Here is an 18,141-nt window from a genome sequence, read left to right as displayed (position 1 = left end):
AAGAGCTGAAAAGTAGGAGATATTAAGCCACTAGAACTGATTCTAAAGTAGGTCATGCTTTACATCAGTGTAAAAATCACATATGTGGAGTGCATGATCACCGTAATTTAAAAAAGCTTTGGAAGAAAAAAAGGTTACTTATTCATGTATTAAAACTACTAAAAACTAGAGAAACTTTTATATTTTCTGCACAGGGCTTATCACCTGTATTTTTATTTTGCATCAATTCACATTCTAATTGCTGTAATTCTGATCTTCAGAAATGTTTAAAAGGAGTATAGTGGGCATCAAGGAGTGCTTATAGCTATTTATATTTTACTTTTCAGTTATATACACTTACTTTTCAAAATGTTAACTAAACCACCATTTCTGAATACTACCCAACATAGCAACTTCATTGTTTGACACCACTCTTACAAGTAGCATGTAGGATTCCTAAAGATTTTTCTTAAAGAGATTTGTTTGTGTAAATACCACCAGAGAACTATGGGGGTAGCATTGAGTCTTTAAATGCACACCTACTTAGTAAACTACACTAGCTCTAAATGCAATCTGATTCTAAGCAGTCAAGTTATAAAGCAACAAGTAACCATGGATAAATAAGGCACAATGCAAAAATGGAGGGAATACCTGTGAGCATCTGCTTTATTAACTAAAGCTTGTCCCTTTTGCATGGTAGTCACTGTGCAACCTTTGATTGCTTCCTGTAATTCCTCATATTTCATTGTCAAGGTAGGAAAATGTAAGCGTTCTGAGTCCGAGATTTTACAATAATTCTCAATACCTTCAAGACCATCAAGTACCTGAAGAAAAAAAAAAGCATCTGTTGTCAATATTTCTATTTAAGATGTGCATGTATATTCTTTTAAATAAACAGATGATCAATAAACATTTAATATATGACATTCCTTCAGAAATGAAAAGCAAAATTTAATTTAGGGTCTGATATTGACTTTGCAGGTCACAAAGGAACCCAGGTATAATTCAATGAGAGTTAATATAAGTATGGGCATGCACAATCATGATTACTTTTTAAATTTAAAAGTATTCAATTTTTCCAGCAATAGTCAGGCCAATTTGACATAATGAAGCAGAACCACAGCAGAAGAACAAGAGTAATACAACGCATCAGCACTTGAAAGTTTTATTGAAGCACATTCTTCAAGAGTGTTACCAAAACTTTTTTCTCATGCTTTAAATTTATCAATTGTATACCCAACAAGTAAATTAAAACTAAATATATTTTTATTAAAATGGTAGGCTTTAATTTTGCACATACGCAGTTTTGATTTTATTATATCCATTCTCTGTTTTCCTTTAATGTAAGTAGAAGTTTCCTCTTTCAAAATCCAGAAAAAAGTGACAAAATATGCTAAAATACTATCTGTAATTATGTCAACTTTAAAATTACTCTAGCAGAAGAGAAAAGAACTCCAAGGCAGACCAGCTTTGACTTTAAAGGCTTTTGCAAGGTTTTAAATTCATAAAAAAGTGAAAATTCAGTAAGATTCTTAGGGGACAATATGATACAGCTTTCTACAGCATATGGAATATGAACCAAGAGCACAGCAGCTGAAAATGAACCCCATTTTACTGACTCAAAACATCAAGGAGAGATGCCTGAACTCTCTTAGTCTCTCTCACCTGAAATCTTTGCAAAGGAAATAAAGGAAATTAAAAGGGGATGAGCAAATGTAATTCAACTTCTATACACAATGGAATGAAATAAGACATGCATACTCTTTTGCTATTTCTGGAAAAAAAAAAAAAACCAAAAACAAAAACATCCTGACCATACAAAGAAAATTTTCTAAGAGCAAGAACACTCTGTCAGGGTGTTTGACACTCTGTCATTGAAGGTACCCCAGGAAGGACTTTTCCTAAAACATGAAAACATTTTTGTCATTGCTAAATATAAAAAAGGCCATAAACTTCAGATCAAGACAGTAATTACAATCATCTTTGAAAACTCATAGACTCATGGACTTATGTGAATGTCAAAGATCTTTCTTCTGTAAATAAAGGCCATTCATATGAACTCAGACACTGAGTGAAGTTTATTTATTTTGTGTAATAGGTTCTGCATAATTAATTCCAGTCTTCAGGACTGCACTTAACAATACTAAATAAAAAAGTCACAGGAAAGTTGTAAAGTGTTCAAGAATGATTATGCATTTATAAACATTTCAGAAGGAGTTAACCTAGACTTACTGTTGAGTACTACTAGTTAGCATATTTAACCAGGTAAGCATCATAAGTTTCACTGGATCATGCAGAATGCTCCAACCCTGTCTCCTACGTATTCACTTACAAGTTGGTTACTGTCTATACTCTCTCAAACGAGTTTTGAAGCAACTTACACACTAAAGAATACAATACTCCAAAGTTAAATAAAAACATGAATCTGCAAACATACTGAATTTAGTGAAAGCCTCATTTATTTACTTGAAGTTATCAAAGAGAATGTTTTCAAGTTTTTGCTATATCAAAGCAATCTCGGACTACCCCATGTATCATTTCCCAAGTACTCCCAGAGGATAGCTACACAGAGATCCCCCTGTAGAAAGTCAAACTGAAGATAACTACATTGATATAGGAATAGATTGACATTTAAAGAAAAGCTTAGGGAAGGAGGTACACGATTACAAAAGAGTCAAAAAGCCTGCAAACATGCAGAAAATATTGCTTAATATTGCCAAACAATCAAATGCTGCCAAATGCCCTCAGAACTTAAGAGTACAAACACAATGTAATTGTGTTTTTATTCTTCTGTGCTTTTATTTTTCTGAATTCATTAAAAATTAAAATGATACACAAGCTCTAAAAGGAGCTCTCTTCAAGTTTGTTCAAAACAACTAACTTTGCTCATTTGCCCTTTACATGTAAAGAGAGTCCAGGTGCATACCCTGAGAACAAGGGCAAATGTCTTTTTTCTGAACTATAGTAACTAGTGATTTGTTCACTCTACACATAACAGGTGTAGTTACGTAGAAATGCTGTGGAGACACACCTGAGCTAGTGCTTTCTTCAGCACTAGCACTTCTTTACCACAAACTACAGCCCAGTATTCTGGAAAGATGTTACCTTTGCTCTCAAAGCAATAGGCCTTCATTTGTGTAGCTCCTTGTCCAAACTAGAAGGGGGTGAGTATCAGCAATAGTTTTAACATTGTTTTCGTTAGCCCATCTCAGATTTCTTATTACAAATGAAATCAAGAAAGATCAGGTTTATTGGAAAAAAAATGCGCATGTAAGTAATTTCAACTCCAAGTGTTGTTTATACGTTGTTAAAGAAATACCAAAGGAAATCGTACGGGTTAAAGACAAACATGATTACAGCCCCACCTGCTGCTCAAAACAAAAATTAGTCCAGGCAAAATCTTAAGGTTTTTTCAGCACATTCAGCAGACTTAGATTGTTGTTGGAGCTATCTTTGGAAATAAAGTGTTTTTAAAACTTCTATAAAATACAGAAAGTCCTTTTGGTCTTTGAAGACCTTAAAAATAAACTTTTCTAACTAGTCTCCTAACTAAAACGTTTTGGAAAAAAGGTTACATTACTAATAATATTGATTATAATTAGCTCCTAAGAAGATCATTGCAAGAATAGACATTGTTTCTAGTGTCCATACTATACTGTAACAGTTTGGGTATTTGAGCAGTTCCTGTTTCTTCATACAGTTTTATGCCATTGTGACAGAGCCCTTGATCTTAAAGCCCAATTTTTGACAAATAAATAATTTCCCAAATATCTTCTTTTGGAGTGCTCTTCTCAAAATACTTCAAAAAAGCAAAAAAAAAAAAAAGTGTTTTTTTTAAAATGCATTTGCCAGTTTGGATAGAAGTTTGAGGCAAAACATCATATTAAAGGGTAATTGAATGTGTAGTTTTCCACTCCAAATTGTTTAGCAAACTGTTTGCTTAATCCCACATATATCAGCCTTCAAGAGCACACTAACAGTTTTATTATCAGGCCACTATTACAAACTTGGCTTCTTACCAACCTTGCCAGCAGCGTGAAAAAAGTCATTGGCCTCTTGCAGCAGGGCTTTCCTTTCTTCCATATGGAAGCACACCTCCTCTCGTAACAGACAGATTTTCTGATTTGAAAGTTTTAGATGTTCTTTTTCTGTATAGTCCTCTGAAAGCAAGATCCTAAATGCTTCACTTTCCAGTTGTTCCACAGTGGAATTCCATTCCTAATGGGAAAAATTCCATTTTAATCAACTATACATAGAAAAGTAATATACTGATTTGGTTGCTTCTTTTTTTTTCCTCCTGTGTTTTTAAAGAGAAAACTATAAAATAGTAAAACTGTTACACAGTGTACTTTATCATTGCTGTGCATGTCAACACTTAAAATTGGTGCCTCATTATACTGTTCAGAACAAAAGGAGCATCTAATACTATACTACGATTTCCCATGCCTTAAGTAACACATTCCCTCCACTTTTTCTAGTAAATTAAATCGTAGATTTAGCACTTGCTTCCAAGGATTTGTATCAAATGACCAATAAAGTAGACAGAAAAATATTTTAAAATGAGAATTTTTTCATTAAACACTCTGAACCATACAGAGGGAACCACAAGAATACAGGGTAGGCTCTTTATTTTCAGCATGCTTAAAGATCATGGATCTCACGTTTGTTGTTTCTTTTTAGTGAAAATATGTCTACTGAAAGCTTCTGGTTTTGGAAATTTTCCCCAAAAAGTAACCTGGTTATTCATAGATCTTTCACAAATAGCAGCAATTCTAATTCCCTTACAGAGTCCCACCATGCTGCTTTATCCTTCTTTGAGGTACAGTAAGCAGTAGTAGACCTATTTTGGTCTTTATTTCAGTGCACTGACATTGTCCATTGTTTTGATGACAACTGGTATGGTGAAAACAATTGTTTAAAAAGATGAGCAACTTATTTTACACAGCCTTCTTGACCAGATGCAGTCATCTCTCCCTTCTTATTGGTATGGGCTAGATCTGGTTCAACAACTAACAGGTAAGAGACACCCTACAACTCCCAGTGAGCTTAAATAGCACGTGGTAATTTGAATGGAAAGGACTCCTTTCCTTGCTGAATTCTACCTTGAACAAGTCAGGAAGAAGATTCAGCACTACTCACAAGTCAGTGAAAACCACACCTCAAAATGGAAAACACATGCATTCAGACTATGCCTGTATGTTCTTGTCTTGAACTTTGGATTGATTTCTGCAGCTTCATAAGCACATGAACTTAAGCTGAAACAGAGGGTATTGACATGGGCAACAAAAAGAATTTTAAAATATGCACAAACCCATGGGGATAAAAAAATCATGATGCCTGGTGGGATGTCAATACATACCAACATGAAAATCTCAAAATTATGACTCAGATAAAAATACCTTTCATCTTACTCAAAAATACAACTACCAAGGTATATTAAGTGATGAACCTTTCAGTGGGAATTAGTTCATGGTAGTAACTGCTGCAAGTTGTAACAAGAGACAAACATCTTAGCAAAGTCAATTAAAAAACAATGCATGATTAAAATTATAAAACAGACACTAAATATGATATTAGCAAGCAGATCTACATTAAATTAAAACCAATTTAAAAGGATATTAGAGATTATTTAGGCATTAAGTAAGCTTTTTATGGAGGAAAAATTTTGAAAAGACTTCATGATAATAAATATAAAAGGACTGATAACACCTTCACTGAAAAACTAGAAATTACTCGGATTACAGATTTATTTGATCAGTACCCTTTTTTTGTGCAATGCAGCATATCCTTTCATCTTGAAAATGGGATGAATAAGAAAAGGAAAACTATGACAATCCTGCTAGATTTGTAAGTCATTTCTCCACTGTTGTAAACACTCTTTGTCTTTCTGCTATGGAGGGCCTAAACTCCTGTAAAAATCTATGGATCTGCATGAATGCCTTATTTAGCTTTTTTCATGTTAAACCTACTTTTGCTTTTTACTTTCATTATAGTATTATCAATTAAGAAAAAAGGCAGCATAAAAAATTCAATACTGTTAAAATGTTTTAATCAGATTCTAAGGGCTTTAGTAAGAAAACTAATTCCACATATTTCAAGAAATCTAGCCTTATTTCATTTTGAAAAAGAAAGATGTGCCAGAATCCTAGAATTCTATCAAGAACCGCGTTCTGGTTAAGCTTCAATATACCTTCACTCTATGCCTACAGAGATGCAAACCTGTCTCACTCATGCTGACTCTTATATAAGAACCCTTATGAAAAGCCTTCTCAGAGGTTTTCCAAGTTCATCTCCTCCAAAACAAGTACCTGAAGGCCAAATGCTGCCCATTTCCTTCTGTGCTATCCTAAGTAATACTAAGCAAAAATGAGGATTATGGAGATAGTAACAGTCTGCCGTGCTATACCTTTTTCTCTCTTTTTACCAGAAGAATTTACTTGGGAAAAAAAATAGTAAGGAGGTGCCTCCATATACACAACTTAACTGACCTATTTATGAACAAAGTGTAGGACCCTGACATCCAATTATATCAGCACCAGAACACTGCCATCTTCCAGTACTTGCAGTTGGACATGACTGCTACTGCATGGTCAGATTTCACAGTCAGATTCTAATCGAAATTTTACTTACATTTAAACATGTAGATGTTAATGAGAACTAGAAAACAACTAGAAAAACGGGTTAAATGTATAAAACTTTGAAACACACCTATTTGACTTCAGATCATGATCCGTGCAGTAGATAAAGTAGCATTTAAACCACAAGTCAATTAAATGTTAATATATATATTTTTCAGAATTGTGATAAATTAGTTTATTCTCTCACATGCAAATATGTTCTCAACTGAACTTTTTCTGAGCCCCAAATTTGCCTGTAACTGATTCATTGCATACATCAGTACACTGATAATTTAGTTCCTGTGAATATATTTGAAAGGCTTTTACCTTCAGGAACTACACTGCAGTATAACTACTAATCATATAATTCCCTCAAATTACAAACAAAATAATGTCCACTAATATAACTGGGATTGTGAACTGCTATGACAATTACCATATGAACTGTCTTTTTTGAAGTTCATTGGATGGTTGTATCACTGCTTTTAACAGTGAGCTGATAGAATCAACCAACAGAAAAAAAAAGAAAAAGTAGTTCAAGGTCTGTCACCTCCCAGAAAATTGTTGAGATATGTTAAAAGATAATTCCAGGACAGAGAGAGACCTACAAAAACAAACAAAATACAAACAAACAAAACCAAAACCAAACAAACAAAAAAAACAACACCAAAAAACACAAACCAAACATTCCCAAACCATTAACTGAAAAATAACAGACTCGTTAAATGTTAAAAATAAGAGACAGACTCTTCCAAGGAAGTAAGATGGCTCTTCAGGAAAATCAGACACTGAGAAGAACCAAATAGATGAATGCAGATTTCCGTTTGCTGCACACAAAAGATGAATGCTTAGTTAAGACAAAAAATTGCTCATAGAGAAAAATTCTATTTCTCTACATACTTTGTTCTAGCTATCAAAATACAGGAGTATGTATTTCATCTGCTGTGCCATGAAATGCAACACTTGTCAAACTCCACAGAACACCAGCCTCAGAAAAACTGGCAAGGGCTGGATAGCCTGGGTTTGCAACCATGCAGACAACGGTAAAGGTGCACAGCCATCCAGGAAGGCCACAGAAGAGAGCTCCACACAGACACTGAACTGTGAGATAACATTTCCATGCATCTAAGCATTAGTTGTGAGATCTGGGAAAAAAATAAACAGGTAAATGCAATAGTCTTGATCCTCATGTCAATGTCAACAAATACAGCACTTAACACCATTGTTAGAGATATTTAATTTTGTCATTGAAAACCACCTTGTAAGCTCATTAGAGTATTACTGTGTTATTACCTAACACGGCTGCTCCAGACATGAAAAGCATGCAGATCTGTAAACCAGAGTACTCTCCACTGTGCTATCCTTAGTAAAAAGAGGACTGATTCCAGCATTGTTCAGTCCTGGAGAGTGGCAGAAACTACATCAAATGTAAACAATTTAGAATACTACTTTTCTTCACCTCTGAAGTTATTTGGCCACAAAGTGGTGCTAGCAGTTCTTTTTTACCATGTCAAGCACCTCCAATGCACACAGAAATGCAACAGAAAGCACGTAATCAGTGCCAGCAGATATTCTTATTGAAACATGATTTCCTAAAAATGCCTCTTCTCTCAGTTCCAGGTGGACAAGGGGGTGGAGGAGGTGGCAGTGGCGAGGGAAGTCCTTGTGGGAGCAGGGGGCCCTTTTAATGTTAGTGAGGGTTGAAGCCTTTTTTTTTCCAATTATGAATCAATCTTTGGGTTTAATTTTGGGCTCAATTATTTTACAAGCTAGCAATAATGTTCTCAGTGGTTTCACCTCTTATCAAGCTGAGGTTCAAGATAAGATAGCAGTCTGAGAACATAATAAATCATTCTCCTTTCTCCTCTCAGCCCAGTCCCATAAATAAGATGCTAAGCCTTCAAATCCTTCTTAGTCTTGCCTCTGAACCATTTAAGCAAATCATTTGTCCTGCTTGACTTAATGCAACAGTACATGTGAGTAAATATCTCATGTGAAACTGTTCAGATATTGGAACTTTCCATTATCTTACTCCCTGTGAGACACTTAAACTTGTTTTGCATGGCTATTACACAGAAGTGTTTTGCTATACCTTCAAGGCTATAGTGAAAACATATGAAATGTTACTTGAAAAGATTTATTTACACTACTTTAGATTCTAATACAGAAATCCCAAGGTAGTTTCAGGCTAGTTTACCAATGACTTTATTACTTTTAACAGAATACCATGAGATAGCCATGGACACTCAGATAGTATGGTAAATACACTAATTAAAATCTAGCTATATTTTTTTCAGCAACGGAAAATAATTTAAAGCCCCTAATTGCTTTTCGGAAACATTCGGTTTTGGCATGAGGGATCTAAACAAATGACAGCAGACATCAACAAAGCTGTAAGCAATGACCAAGCTACAGACAAAGTGTGCAATTAATTAATTAACCAAGTAGTGTGTAAGGTACTCCCAAGAGTTCTTCCTAAACATGAAATGAAATGTTTTTTGCAACCATTTCCATATTTTCCCACATAAGCAGACAAAATAGTTAACTGAATTGATAAGATTTCTGAAGACTTCTTGTAATTACATTTCACTCTGAAATTAATGTGGAATAGTCACCTTTTTATTACAACATAAGTTGGACACTAAAGGGATCCCTGAAGAGAAGGTAACTCCACCTGTAGATTTAGTGTTGCTAGAAAAAAACTGATATTGTATTTTTCCTGTTGCTAAAAAGATTGCTTCCAATATATACACAGTAAAAACTGGTATCTGCTTTTATCTTGATAAAACACTTAAGAATCAGACATTTTAAAAAGTAGTTCAATAAAACAGAGGTGGAAGCATTTTGAAGCACTTAATGCAGTTAAGCTGTACATTTGAAAAGATGGACCTAATTTCTACATTGTTTCACAATTTTGTGGTTTACATTTCTAAGTTTTTTACAATGTTGTCACATAGTAAGTTATTGTCAAGGTCATAATGACTCTTGATTTAAGGGAGAAACTTAATTCTTGCAGAAAAAAAAAATCTTATGACAAAATCCAAACAAATAGAAAATCATTCTGACTACTCTATACCACAAAAGTGCTCAGCAAATACTCAGATGTGTGGTGATCACACACATGTGTAAAAAAATCTATGCCAACTAGAGTTTCAAAAAGCAGAACATGCATTTTTTTATAGCAGTTTGTGTTACAAGGTACTTGGTGTTATTTTACAGCAATACTATCACTGTCTTTTTATGTTGTACAGATGTAGCAGTCTTGTCATACATCACAATATCTTGTTGGTCTGAACACAGTCTGAAAACATATTTTGGGAACTACAAATGTTTGCTTTACAGAAAGCTAGATAATTGCTAGTATTGTATTTTTTAAATCATTCTGTTCCTAAAATTGTTCTCACCACATTACGTTTAATGACTTCACAGGTGATTTGGAAGAAAATATAAAATTATTGTTTAAGAAATTTTCTAATTGCACAAAAAGTAGTAAAGTGCTATGAAATAAAGAGACAAGGTCAGTTACAGAGATTGAGTAGAACCTTTTTTTGAAGTAGGCTCATTTGAACAAAACAGTGACAAGTAATTTCAGACTTAACAGAAATTTGTGTCATTACTAGGATGAAAGATTGTATCCTATAACACAGCGACCCTGTCATGTTGTATAAACAACTGAAATGAAAATTTCACATGAAAAATGGCTTAAGAGTATTTTGTGTCTCCCCTCAGCTTACTCATTTAGTGTTTATCTGTTCTGTTTGTGCCAAAGGTCTGTTGAGAAGAATTTATATTTACATACTCATCTACGCAAAAAAAAAATTAAAAAGTGTTTTCTGACATGCCTCTTAGAGAAGCATTAGAAATATTATTGTATTCTGTTTACCTGGCAGCCCTGAAGCAGTTAGCTGTTAATTATGCAAAGAGGCAAACATGTGACATTTAACTAAAAAGCTTACAAGGAAGCATAGCTGTGAACAATCATAAGCCTGTTACTTGCTATCTACACAATAGCCTTTAAAAAGGCATTTGCTTCTATTGGAATAGTTTTTGGATGAAAAAGACCTGCTCGGTCATCTGGGTTATCCAAATCCAATTGCTTGAAAATGATATAGTGAGGAATGATCCTGACCCAGCAACAGCACTTACCTGATGACTGCACAACTGAGGTAACTAAAAAGGTTCTAAATATAGGCAATTTATATCATACAAATATAATTTATTTTCAGTATCAACTTATTTTCTAATCCCATCTTGCTTTTATAAGTGGTGGTAACAGATTTATTCTCTGGAAAACTGATATTAAGAATGAAAATAACATTTTCAATTACTTTTAGGTACAAGAAATAAATAGACAAATACCTCCTCCAATCATGTACTCAGCTCAGTGACAATTAATTATGATGGGAATAGCTGGGGTTTTATCCTTCATGAACATTAATAAAATTTCTTTATTTTTTTGCCACATGGTTTAATATATAAACTACTAGTATGGCACTTGATCACTAAACTGAAAAACCAACTGAACAACATCAAGGATTATTCTTCTTTTTATCAATAGTTTTAAAAATTTTAAATGAAAAAAATACTGAGAAGTGTGGAGGCCTGCATTAAAAGAAGTAAAATGACTAAAATAATTTAGACACATAGAAATACATATCTTATGCACACCTACAAAATATCTACTCTTATACTGTTTGTTAAATGCCCAGGGTCATGTTTTCCTACTTATTTTTAAAGTTGCTTCACCAACCAATTATGTTATTTCTTACTTTCACTTTGACTTCCATTTCTTCAAGCTCTTGAAGTAACTCTTCATTTTCCAGTAGAGATGAGCCTAAGTTTTGCTTCTGAAAGTAATCTCTGATGTTTTTCTTATACCAAGATGTTACCTAATTAGATAACAAAAAGAACTCAGTGAATAATTTGAGAAGTGATTGTCCATTTTTTAAAAAATGTACAAGAGTTTCATCCAAAAAACCCCAAACCCATTTTCATTCCTTTCATTTTGCATTCCTAGTATTTGTGCTTGTATTTAAATGCTTACATTTGTGTTATTTCAATGTAAATAAATGTAGAAGGAAAGGACTAATGTCAAACACAACACATAATGGAATATATGTAAGAAAATAGACAAAAACATATTCCTCATGTATGACCAGATTATAAATTAACATAGTAAAAGAGAAATCAATTTATAGCCACATGAAGTATAAAGGCATATTTTTTGACACCATACAGGTATTGTACATTCTGCCTTGAATTACAGTAACTTGAAAATATCCCTTTGCATACAGTAAAAGACTACAGATCTGAGTAATTTTGACCTAATAGAACCTCTCCATCTGTGGCTTGAAAAACCCAGTAAAGCTATTGAGATAAAACCATGTAGAATAATCTTTAATAGCTTTAAAAAAATTATTACATCCTACTAAAATTACTTCAGCAAGTATATTCAGAAAACATAAGCAAGTATACAAATATATCTTCCAAATTGCACAGAATTACTTGCATTTATATTCGCCTGACTCATAATAGGTACCCCTCACTTTCTTTGTAAACAACACATGGCAAGAAGTTCTGAGTGAAGGATTGCATTTTAAAATAGTAGCAAAAATGAGTTACTGGTATCAAGGGGACTTCCTCCAATCTTTTCAAGCTGGAAAATCACCACTATACTTAAATCATATGCAGCATACTAAGAATTTTTGTACTCTAGGTACTACAGATTTTAATAGCCCACTAGAGAATTTTTTTGTTTTATATGCTCATGTAGAAGCTATTTTTAATAAATGTAAGCAATCCTAAAATATGAAAGAACCTTTCAAATGAGTTGGAAATATTTTCAGTTACAAATAAAAAATTGGTGACATTATCTCAGGAGCTCAACAGAGCTAGAAGAGTAAACAAATTATTTTACTACTGAGCCTTAATTTCTTAAGCATATCCTCCAGATGTTTACTTACTGACTGAAACATTTTTCCTGGAAGCACATTTTCACAGAACGTTTACTATGGGTTCGCCGAAATACAAATGAATGGAGTGGACAATAAAAACTGTGATAAAACTCAAATAAAAATTCCTCTGTAAACTAAGGCTGTTCATTTTTATCATTTATCTTAGCAAAATAAACTAGTACTTCTGTAATGTTAGGCAGAGGAAAAAGTGATTCTTTATTATAGCAAAGTGTTCACCCTTTTACCAGTTGGCAATATTCCTTTCCATTACAGTGTGTTTAATCAGTTGGCTTCCACTACAGCTAATACCTCTGAGTGATTTCATTGTGCTATCTTAGCTCTTCAGCAACAGCTGGGAATACTTCATTGCTTTTAAAGTAAGAAACCCACAGAATCTTGCTTACAGTGATTTTGGTGAAGGGATGGGAAAGGAGACAAGGTTAATATTTTTCAAAGCTATTTGAAAGAAACAGTGATTTTGATTGGCTGAAACCCAAAATCACTCCTGTTTTTCAAGAATCAGACTTCATCATTCATTTACAATAATTATCTGCTCTGTTTGCAATGAATAATTCATATCACAAATAAAAGGCTCTTCGACATTTGTCTCAGGTTGCCAAGCTGCTTGTTTTGCACTGATTATGGTCCAGGTGATTTCAATGTTCGCAGTCTTCCACTGCCTTCCTACATCTCCCACTGCCAGTTCAGAAGCAGCAGCAAGTTTTCCAACAAATAACTGGAGGGGGTGTAGGTTGAGAACTCCAGCAGCATGGCTGAGCTTGCTGTGGGTTGGGCTTGTCTGGCTGCCAGACACCCAGCCAGCTACACTCTCACTTCTCCTCCTTTACAGAACAGAGGGAGAAAATGAGATGGAAAATGAGCATGGAAAATGAGTGAACCAAAGACAGGAAGATCACTCACCAGTTACCATCACAGGTTAAACAGACTCAACTTGAGGAAAATTAACGTACTGACAATTAGGGAGAAATAAAGAATAAAACTAAAATGCCTTCCTTCTACCCAGCCCTATTCTTCCTTCTCAAGTGGCACATGTGGATGGGGAATGGGGGCTTATGGCCAGTACAGTACAGTTCTTCTCGGTGACTGCTTCCTCCTCACACTTTGCCACTGTGTTCAGTACAAGTTCTCCAGGAGCTGCACCTCCTGTCAGGACACCCTACTCTAACATGGGCTCTCTATGGCCCCAGTTCCTTCAGGGAATTCCAGCGTGGACTCTTCAAAGACCTTCAGTGTAGACATCTGTTCCAACATGGTCCTCTGCACAGCAGGTGTTTTTCTGCGGCCTGTGGAGCGGTCTCTTCCAAAACTTCCACAGGTTCCAGGGGAATACCTGCTCCACCACCTGGAACACCTTCTTCCCCTCCTTCTTCACTGACCTGGGTGTTCACAGTGTTGTCCTTTGTTCTTTCTGCTCACTCCTCCCAGTATTTGTGCAGTGTTTGACCCTTTCTCAAACACACATTAGAGGTGGCACCACCACCTGGGCTGAGGGGCTGTGCCTGCCCCGCGCTGCGGCTGTGGCAGAGCCCTCTGGAAACAGTTGTGTTGGGCATGAGGCAGCCCTGGGCTCCCCTCACAACAGCCACCTGCCCTGCAACCTCCCATCCATCCTGCAGCTCCCTCCCCTGCAGCCCCCCACGCAGCATACCCCCATCCTGCAGCCCCCACTGCCAGACCTGGGCACCAGCACCCAGGGTAACCACCAGGATTTTCAGAAGAAGGACGATTGTTTCTGACACCAACAGGTTGTCCTGGGCTCTGACAAACCTCTCAAACCATCTGACACCAATGCAAGATTATAGAAAGAAGGAGCAAACACAGCACAGATCAAAAATTACGAAGTGGCACATTTTTCTCTCCAAAAATTACTCCCACTAGGAAAAACTTCCTTTTTCTGCTCCCTCTCTTGCTGTATTAAAACACACACACTTACATGCCATAAATTAAATCCAAGCATACCTCAGGCAGTTTGAACGTGGGCGGCCTGCACTGTGTATTTTGACACACCTACTCTGGCGGGATCAGCGATTTTCAAATAATCTTCCCAGAGCATTCACATAAACTGACTTTGTTAAATACCAGATAGGTTTTTTTCATTACATCAAACGCTATTTGATCAGCTGATGCCTTAGAATTTACTGTCTCAAATCCCAAATAATATTTATATCATCAGTATGTTAAGGCATCCTCACAACAACATTGTCTTGATTCATCTTGGAAACATTTCAAACTCTTCCTAACAATCCTACCAAAGCCTTTCCCTAATCATTATGCATTTATCTTCACAATATTGCTAGTGAAGGAAGCAGCCTTGTCTAATTTCAAAAATAACAAGATAGAGCAAAAGGGGACCACAGACACATTTATAAAGATCCAAGTGATCCAAGTACAACCTTATAAAGAACAATAAAATGGTCTTTTATGGCAAAAGAAAAAAGTATCAATATTGCATTGTCCCAGAGTAGCTACTAGTGACTTGTTATATCATATTTGTGAAAGACTACTGGAAGTAAAAGAAGCAAACACCACTACATGTGATGTATACCAGCCAACAAAAGCATATAGTGGAACAGTTCTTGGCAAAAATTCCATATGGTTTTTTTTTGGTCTTCTTTTTCAAGAAAGGAGTTTGTTTACACAAGTTTCCCATGTGCAGAAGTTATTTAGAATATAAGGTAATGAGTAGTCATTTTAATTTTGAAGGAAAAGTTTGACAATTTGGAAATATGAAAACCATATGATCCATATAGGTATATGCATACTTTAACAAGAATATGCATGCTCTAAGGAAAGATTATGACTGACCAATGGAGTTTGAAAGGATGCCAGAAACTCATTTAGTTTCAAGGTCTGGGGCTTTTTTTACATAGCATCAAAGTCTGAGTTACACTACTTAATTTTTTTTAATGTCAGTTAAATTATCTTTAAAGAAAATAAAATCAAAAAGGGAACTGTGATTTACACCACTTACAGGGACTTTGCTTCCTGTAAACCTGTCTAGCTAGTAAGTGTGTGTATACTCACCTGTCCCTTGAGTTTTACTCTGCTTGTATGTCTGCCCTTGATATGACCAAGTGTCATCAATAATGTTAATTGTCTCACATATGCACCACTGGATTAAGAAAGATTACTTTCATAAATCTTCTTCCAAAGATAACTAATTATGCACAAAACAGGCCAATCTGCCTTTGGTTTTCATTAATGAAAGAGATTATCAGAAAACATGATGCTGACACTTCTATAAAGTATGTAAAAAAATATATTTTCACATATTGAAAATTCTGAAAAAGAAACATGTTGCATGTTACAATCATGACTATCAGATCATCACATTCCAATTAGAGATCAAAGGGAGATGCTGCATTTTTAGTGTTTCATAACCAGATAATAAGGGATCTTTATAGTTGCTTGCCTTTTTGTTTAAAAAAGTAACCCACAGATTATGCAGCCTTCTGCACTACACAACTGTGCCTAGAAAAACAGAAGCAATTCAAAGAGCAAAAATCCACTCTTAAATCTTACACAGAAGAGCTTGTCTACAGTACTCTGCTTTCTCTGAACTCCCTGAAGTATCCCCTGAACTCCTATTAATGTCAGTGGGAGTTCAACATGTTGTTCTGGCATATGCAGCACCATTAGATATCAATTTAGTCCATGTACAGAGAATGGAATATAAATTTTCAGATGTGCTGAAACGCTTTGAGAGTTTAATTTCTTTCATCGCTCAGAAATACATGCATGTGTTAGAGGTCAGATAGAGAAATTCTACATCAAGTCTCTAAAAGTTAATTTTCCAGTGTGTATTTACATATGAATATGTTATTTTGTTTGGACATTATTTGTCCATAAATGTGCAGTTCATACATTATACCAGGTTTGACTCTAATGCAGAAACTAAACAAATATATTCTGAGAAGCATGATCTTAAAAACTATTTGAATCTGTTTTTTCAAAATGTGGAAAATAGCTCATCTTTATTCTCGCTAGACTTTGGCAGTACAATTTGCATAGGTTCCTCCTTCTCAGCATAATTAATATCCAAAGAGGCAGAACAGGACTTCTATATCTTTTTTCTGTCAAGCTGGTGAAGGCATGTGGTGTTTCTCTCAAGGAAAATGAGAGGAGTCTTACATTGCTGAAGTTTCTTTGGTTATGTGAAGTACAAAGAGAGAAAACTATCTGATCTGAATGCTAGGAAATGAGGAATGAAAAGGAAAAAGAGCAGTAGGGCTGGAAAGAGTAAAAATTAAATGTACCTAAGCTCTGAGAGGAAGGTACAAAAAACAGTTGTATTTGAGAAATTCAGTAAAAGATGGGACCTAAGCTGGGAGAAAGCAGACAGGGAAATACGTTGCAGGTGTGGAAAACTTGCAATCCCTACATCACCCGAAAGGATTTTGTTTCAACTTTAAAAATAAAATACTTCTCTGCTTTCAGTCAGACCTACTGACTAACAGTGCTATCTTCTCTTTAACTGACTAGTCCAGAAACAGCCTGCAGCAGTTGAAATTGCTGTTGTCAGATACTGTTACCACCCATGTGGCTAGAGGTTTGTTTGTGCTGGGAATTCAATTTGAAGGGAATCTAGTTCAGTGTGAAGTACCACATTTGATAACTTAGAGGAGGAATCCACATAACACAAATACTGCATTAGAAGATGTTACAGTTATATTAAAACACACTAGGAGGAAGCTATAGTTACAAAGTGAAACATTCAAAAGTTAGGATCTCATCAAACAGAAGTGGCCCAGAGATATTGGCCTAATATTTAAGCTCCTATTCTCTTTGTACTGTGAAACAGTTGTTTGGTGTCTTTTTTTTCCTGTGATTTCCCTTACCTGGTTCTCTTGTTGGTGCCACAAACAAATTTGCAGAACTTGCTCCAGTCCTTGGCGCTGACGTTTAAGAAATTTGTTCAGTTGCCGTCTCCTGTCTTGTAGCATTTCAAGGAGATTGTCAATTTTCAAGCAGCTGCTGTGGGCTCCCTGAATCATCTCCGGATTTGCATTTGGCCCCTCACATTTGAATTCTTCTATGAATTCAGTTAGCTCTTGGCTTTTGTTTAAAAGTGCAAATGACTTCTCCAGAAGTTCTGTAAGAACAGAATTTCACAGGAAAAAAACCCAGTGTGCTTTGTGACTCTAGTGGCGTATTTCAAATTAAACTCAAGTATTTTTCGAACTATCTACTTGCATACATGACTGCAACATATTTTCATGCATTACAAGAACACAAATGCTTACAACATAAAGGTGTATATACACTAAGATATTTCAATTAGGACAGCTCTCATATAAACCTAGAAAGGTATAATGGTGTATACATACACATATCTATAATGGTACATATAACATATATACCCACATACAATGGTGTACTGTGTGTCATCAAGACAAAACCCAGAAGTTTGCTTTCTCAAAACTGAGTTCTTTATGATTGTTTCCCAATCCTCAGGTAAGCTGAAATGGAATTTTCTACCCTGCTTTTTATGTGGGTAAGTAGCCTCTGTAGTTTTGCACTGGTGATGCAAGCTAAGTTTAGATCTATATGCCTCTCACAACAGTTGAAAG

General features: G+C 35.3%; 1 protein-coding gene across 1 annotated transcript in view; it reads right to left on the bottom strand.

The window, feature by feature from the left end:
* The window catches only part of CCDC141 (coiled-coil domain containing 141), a 71,523-nt gene that overhangs the window by 39,272 nt on the left and 14,110 nt on the right, over nucleotides 1-18,141 (bottom strand). Inside the window, exons 6-9 of the mRNA XM_050340162.1 lie at nucleotides 17,410-17,663; nucleotides 11,366-11,485; nucleotides 4,003-4,197; nucleotides 631-803 (exon numbers count right to left, since the gene is read on the bottom strand). Of these exons, the coding sequence (XP_050196119.1) occupies nucleotides 631-803; nucleotides 4,003-4,197; nucleotides 11,366-11,485; nucleotides 17,410-17,663 (742 nt within the window). The remainder of the gene's footprint in view (nucleotides 1-630; nucleotides 804-4,002; nucleotides 4,198-11,365; nucleotides 11,486-17,409; nucleotides 17,664-18,141) is intronic.

The sequence above is a fragment of the Myiozetetes cayanensis genome, unplaced genomic scaffold (genome assembly GCF_022539395.1).
Source record: "Myiozetetes cayanensis isolate MyiCay16 unplaced genomic scaffold, myiCay2020 scf9, whole genome shotgun sequence".
NCBI lineage: Eukaryota > Metazoa > Chordata > Aves > Passeriformes > Tyrannidae > Myiozetetes > Myiozetetes cayanensis.
This window is presented reverse-complemented; position numbering and strand designations above follow the sequence as displayed.